At 41.2% G+C, this 6,433-nt stretch overlaps 1 protein-coding gene across 1 annotated transcript in view; it reads right to left on the bottom strand.

The window, feature by feature from the left end:
• Positions 1-2,640: 2,640 nt before the first annotated feature.
• Positions 2,641-6,433, bottom strand: part of GART (phosphoribosylglycinamide formyltransferase, phosphoribosylglycinamide synthetase, phosphoribosylaminoimidazole synthetase) — a 38,965-nt gene continuing 35,172 nt past the window's right edge. The window contains exons 21-22 of the mRNA XM_010004665.1: positions 4,125-4,240; positions 2,641-2,928 (exon numbers count right to left, since the gene is read on the bottom strand). Coding sequence (XP_010002967.1) covers positions 2,746-2,928; positions 4,125-4,240 — 299 coding nt within the window. The 3' untranslated portion in view covers positions 2,641-2,745. The remainder of the gene's footprint in view (positions 2,929-4,124; positions 4,241-6,433) is intronic.

The following is a 6,433-nucleotide window of genomic DNA, read 5'->3' as shown; positions in this document are numbered from 1 at the left end:
AGCTAGCTAAGAAGCTACTTAAACAAACTAGAAAAGAAGTGGGTTGAGCTGAATTTTCCAGGGAAGGGATCACTAATGGTCATTAGATCCAGTGAAAAAAAGTATTTTTCTTTTGGTATTACATGTACTGTAAGGGACACACTGTATTATCTTGCTGTTGGCTGTATCACGCTGTTTGAAGGCAGGAATTAGCTCCAGTTAAAAAGTCTAAAATTTTTACTTTTTATTTTTATTTTTTTAATGGTAGCTAGTGGTGTTTCAGGAGTTAGGGAAGGGAGAAAAATTCAGTGCCCTGCTGTAGGCTCTGCTATTTATGTACAGACATCTGTATTTGTGTCTTGCAGTCCAATGATTAGAGCAATGTATGTTTTCCATGAGCTGGGAGAAACAGGAAGAGCTGTAAAGAAGCAAGGTTTTAACAATAAACACATTGTTTAGTTTGCTTTCAGTCTGTTGTAACTGTTTAGTAACTTCATGTTGTATCTTATCTGATGTGCATAGCATGCATGACTGAATGTTCCAAACTTAACAAATAAAATGGTAGAAGAGAATAGGGTGCTAGTTATTGTGCCCTGACACGTCTCCTGACTACCACCATGGTATGGAACAACTCTCTCTCAATTGTGTTCCTGGCTAGTTAGCTATTTATTATTTTTAGAGCATGGTAATTGAAGCAAAGCATTCAAAGGATTAGTTCACAATGGAATTTCTTTTCATGCATTTGTAGAAATACAGACAGGTCCTTGAATCCCATCTGTCATAAGTCTTACATGGCAAAATACCTAAATCTTGCTCAAGCTGTCTGTGATGGAATGGGGTACTGGATTTGGAGTGCCTGGGTCTTCTGCTGTTGGCCTTCCTGGCAGTGATCAACCTACTTTTACCAATGATGCTGTATTTATTACTTGTGCAGATAGTGATTTCACCCCTAGTGATCTTATTTCTTCTAAGGTGTGAGTTAATTTAAGTACAATTTATTTTGGCTTGTAAAAGGTTTGCTGTGCCATGGCTAAGGCAGTGAACTTGTGCAGCCTGAACCCCTGCCAGAGCTGGACGCTCCCAGCATCTTTTGCATTCTCCCTGAGACAGGCTGGATTTAAAGCCTTGGCAAAAAGTCCCAGTGGAGGGGGAGGCTCATCTGTAGGAGGGCAGGTTTGTAAAGAAAAAAGCTGGGCTGAAGGCTCAGCTTTTCTTCTTTGCCCTTCACAAGCAAATTCAATTTGACCATGTCGTCTTCCTCTCTACCTGTTTGAGCTTTATCCTCACTGACAAATGATGACAGGAATATTTTGTCAGCATGTTTCCTCACTACAGACCATCTGGCTACCAAAACAGTAAGGTCACCACACTCCACAATTCATGACCAACTTAGACAGAATTGTACATGTCTGTAACCTCACAGACTGACCTACAGTTACTGTACTGTAGGCAAAGTTAAGATTTTGTTTCACAAACTCCTTCTGCAGCTTATACCACCAGTAAAGGAATTCCAAGGAAAGCTTTTGATACGTAGTTTCTTTATTAGACTTTATTTCAAATCCCAATTGAGATTATGCCAACATGGAAGTACCATAAGGACAACAGTGCACAGAATACAAATCAGTTTTCTCTGTATTAAAAAGGAGCTCTAGAACATACATAATCAGCTTCAGTCAGGTGCCTCTAGTTTGTATGGGGGAAAACTGATTCTTTTACTAAATACCTAATTTATTTTTTTTCGCAGTTATGATAAAACGTTAAAAGAAAACTAGGTGCTTTTTCACAAGAGTTCAGCTGTGCAAAAAACCTTACTGTTTTCAGAATGGTAGCATGTCCTGGGCTTCCATTAGTATGATTCCAGGTGAAAATACTGTTGCAAGAATAAAGGCATTTAACTTCAGCAGAACTTCTGAAGGATGTCTCACAAACCAAGAACACATTTTGTACCTAGTCCTAATTCCCTTTTTGCTCATTCAAATATAAAATCCCTGATTCTTTTGGCTCTGAACAAATCTCTGAGGGGAATTCATGTGTGGATTCACATGAGGATGCTTGAATGCAAACGATCAGCAGACATTTAATTCTATTTAGCATCTGATTAATAGCAGGTCTGATAGTTTAAATTACTTGACATGTCCACAGAATCTGGGCCAGACAAGATCTACCAACATTAAAACAGAAGCTATATGGAAAAAAAATCCATTTCATTATCTGCAGGTATAGCTAGTGTTCTGCAAGGCCAGTTTTTCACATTTTGGCTAAATATTTTTATGAGTAGAGTTTTTTGCCCTTAGCTGTCTCTTCCACTGAACTAGTTCCAGTGCTTTTCCTCACAAACACTTTATGGCAGATGAGAATCCCGTTACAGCTAGTATGGTCTGTTAGAGAGTCTTAACTGATGTTTCTACATCAATCTCAGAGATGCTCAGATCTCTCTGTAAGCAACTGAATGTTTTCTAGTTTGTTAAGAAAGTGATTGAGAACCAAAATGTTGGCCAAGGCAGTGATTATCATTAGGAAGCGTGTAACAGAGCCACTGCTGAAACTACTGAGAACAGCCCCCTGCCTTAATATTCCCATTTGTGGCTTTCTCTGGATTTTACTTCAAATCTTTAACCATTTGAGTGAGAACATGACATGGTAAAGTCTATGTCGAAAACACTTAGTGAAGAGAATACAGTGTGCGTGTTATTAGGCCGTCAACTGTTTCGACCAATGAAGGCACCCCACCTGTCCTGTCTGAGGACCTTAATGGACATGCTGCTCCTACTTCCAGTAGATCTTTCCAGCTTCCCCCACCTGGACAGCCCCGCTGGCAACAAGCTGCAGGGCAGCTGGGAAGGCTCGGTGCTCGGCCTCCTTCACCCTTTCGGACAGGGTTTCCACTGTGTCACCAATCTTAACTGGAACTGCCTCTTGGAAAATGATTGCTCCAGCATCAACTTCCTCCTGTAAAAGTGATAGCCAGAAAGTCTGTACCCTTGAGAGAGAGAGGGGCCCAGCTGTACAACAAGGAATGTAATCCAGCTGCCTCAGGGATCTGTTTATCATTAGGCTGTTACAGGAAACACGGATTTAGGCTAATGTGAGGAGTGCAGGAAAGATGCCAGGACTCACACTGGCCAGTGAGGGGCTAACAAAAGCGTGGGGTTCAAAGTCAAAGAAGAGACGGGCAGAACACCAGTGAGCAACACTGCTGCTACAGAAAACAACAAAAGCCATGTCGACTGGGAACATGATAGGCTAAGCTGGACAAAATTATGACATTTCAATTCAGAAGAGTGAATTAGCCAAGTCTTGGCACCGAGCAGGACTAGAGCACCCAGCAGATCTTTCTTTTGCACGTTAATGAGGGAGACCCCTGCTGTTTAGTTATTGTTTCTCAGTACATTGCCACACAGAGAAGAAACCCTAAGTCATACCATGGGGAAAGGAATGCAATTTTTCCTTCTATCTGGAAAAATAGTTTTTGTCTCTTTTTCCAAGAGAAAGCAAAAATAAGTAGAACAGATTTCAGGAGCAGTGGAAAATAGGAGGATAATCTGAAGAATGCAGTAGAAGAGGGAAGAGTAGTTACTGTCAATCCTGAGAACTGAGCAAGATGGAAAAAATGCTCCCTGAGCTTATGAAAATATGCAGCTTCCATGCTGAGAGACCCCTGCCTTTTGTTTTCTTATTTTTTGACTCATATAAATTGCAAAGTTTCTTCTCTGTTCCCACAAACGTTGAATTACTTCTTAACAGCTCTAAGCTTCTCATGCCATTTCCAGTGTTGCTTTCTTTCCTTGAGAGCAATATATGGAAGATTGTATGATAAAATCTTAAGAAGTTGGTGCCATGTAGAAGTAAGATTTTGGGCTAGCCAAGGCCTTTTATGGAGAAGTATCCCCACCAGAACACATGGAAGGCTGCAGTGGGATGCTTAGGGAAGAAATTAATTTAGGTAAAGCTTAAACTATTCATTTCTAGTTTCTTCTCCAGGGACAGCAAACTACAGCACAATATTGTGTAATAATGTTAAGTATGAACAAAGGAGAAAATGTAGTCAAAGATAATGGTATAAGGGTGTTCCAAGCAAGCTGTGAGGTGAAAATTTTAAGACTAATTAGTTAGAGAATTAAAGGGAGGGAGAAGGAAGTACTTACAGCTACAAAGTGTACGGTACAGCCCGTGACTCGGACTCCAGCTTGTAACACCAATTTGTGGGCATTTGCTCCCTTAAAAGAAGGCAGTAGAGACGGGTGGATGTTCAGTATTTTTCCTGGAAAATTACAAGTGTGGTCACTGTCAGGCATTCAGCCTTACCAGAGTGTTCAAAGCACCATCATCAACAGAGCAACAAAATACATAGGTGAAAAAGATTTTTCATGACTTCTGCATACACTTGGTTTTTGATGATGATGCCAGACAACCAGCCCAAAGCATTTTGGAATGTCTTGCTCTTTCAGAAAAACCAAAGACAGCAATCAGTTACAATTAATTGTGTGGCTAAAGCACACTTCTCTGGTGACTAATAATGATTAATTTTTTGATGCAGCCGTCCCTTCCCCCAGCACCTTCTCTTTTTTGATCACAAGCAATATCCTCTTTCTTACAAACTCAGCACCCAGAAGAAACTCAGTGCCATTTCAAATGACGTAACAGACTCCCTCATGACAAGTAAAAAATTATTTAGCCTGGACTTTTCCTCCACACCTTTTTTTGGCTTAATAAAAGACAACAGCTGCTCATACAGGAGTCCGTCTCCCTGCCCTTCCAAAAAGTACCTGTCTATCAATACCACTTTCCATGTGGAAAGTTGGCTGAAGGATCCCGAAATTGATAGTGTAACCAATAATGCTCAACCAGGTGCAACCATGGTTATAACCCTGGGCAGCCTGTAACTTGTGTCTCCTTCAGAAGTGAAAGTGTATGCCTGAGTTCCTGCCTGGCTGTAAAGAGTGGCTGCCTGTAACCTCACGGTTTCACCACTACAGCAACCTGATGATTAAACCGTGAGGAAACCTTCTTTCTTCTGGCAGACTTCTCCTGTCTGGTCCTAATATGTCTGTGACAACTCCAGCCTGTTCTGGACCACAGTGAAGTCAAAAGGTGCTTGACAGCCCTAGATCTTCTCTTAGGTTCAGTACAAACACTGGATAAAAAAAAAAGTGGCCATCGATACTATTTATAACACAGTCTGCTGCGCCCACACTGTCTCTGCCTGCCTTCTGTTTAGGAGGACTGTACGTCATCAGGATTCACTGAACACCACCTAAATGCCAAGCAGGGAGACTGAGCTTGACACAGGCTGGCAGAGGCAGTAGCGTCCTGAAATAGAGGCTTGTGATTCCATAATGTGAAGTGAAGGCTATTTCTGGCAACATGATACGAAACCTGCACTCTCACCGCAATAACTTGTGCCAATATTGACCTGTGCAACTTAAAGAGGCTTAAGAGGATCGGTATTGACTGATCTTTAACAATAGCTCAAATGTGTTTAGTATCCCAAAAATAGCCCTTCAGAATCTCCCCACTTGCTGCTTGAGCAAAAAAACATTGGGGTGAGTGGAAAAAAGCACTGTGCCCTTCTGAACTTCCCCAATTTCTCATTACAGTACCATCAGAAATTGTTCTAAAGGAAAGTTTGCTTGTTACTGTTGTGTTTTTTTAAAATCTGTTATTTAAGTTAACATTAAAAATTAACATTTCAAGGCCGTTCAACAAGATAGTTTCACAACTAACTTCACAATGTACAACCTTGTGACTACAGGAGAAAGGGAAGGCAACAGCTTTTAAAAGTGCAGCAACAAGAAGTGATTGCTCCTGGACAGTTTAGGTTTGTCAACGCATGACTGGGGCAGAGTTTTATAGTAGGCTTCTGCTAGCTTTATTTGGACAAGATTTCTGTACCAGCGAAAGTTCTTTTCCACCCTACACACACATACTCTACTCAAAACACACCTCTCATAGTGGGGGATTCCTCTCTCCTAACTACAGCTGTCTACAGCATGGACATTTACATCTTCATCTTCTGGACTGCATAATTAATGGAGCAAAACAGAAACAATTCCTCTGATGTACTTCAGTTGACAGCTTTAGCATAAAATGAACTGCTTCTCAGGAATGGCTGTTTTGCTCCATTGATTTTAAAGAGAGGTTTGAAAAGTTGTCCAGGTGTTAAAGGTCTGTGTCACAGGCACACCCAGGATAACACAAAAGTCACCATGTGAACAATAAAGGCCACCCAGGGCGCTGCAATGTATAAGCTAACCAGCTTTGTACCTGATGTGAGCAAGAACTAGTTTAAGTAACCGTGAATGAACCCAAAGCAGAGCAAAGAGGGAGAAGAGCAGCTGTCTCTGTGTGATTTAGGAGTTCCTAAAAGAAAGAGCGGTAAGAAGAGGAACATAACAGCTGAGGGAGGGAAAGTAGGCAGAGGTGTTACAGGAAAACCTATGAAAGATGACCAGAA

The sequence above is a fragment of the Chaetura pelagica genome, unplaced genomic scaffold (assembly GCF_000747805.2).
Source record: "Chaetura pelagica isolate M959 unplaced genomic scaffold, ChaPel_1.0 scaffold299, whole genome shotgun sequence".
Lineage (NCBI taxonomy): Eukaryota > Metazoa > Chordata > Aves > Apodiformes > Apodidae > Chaetura > Chaetura pelagica.
The sequence above is the reverse complement of the archived record's forward strand: the minus strand, read 5'-3'. Positions and strand labels throughout refer to the sequence as shown.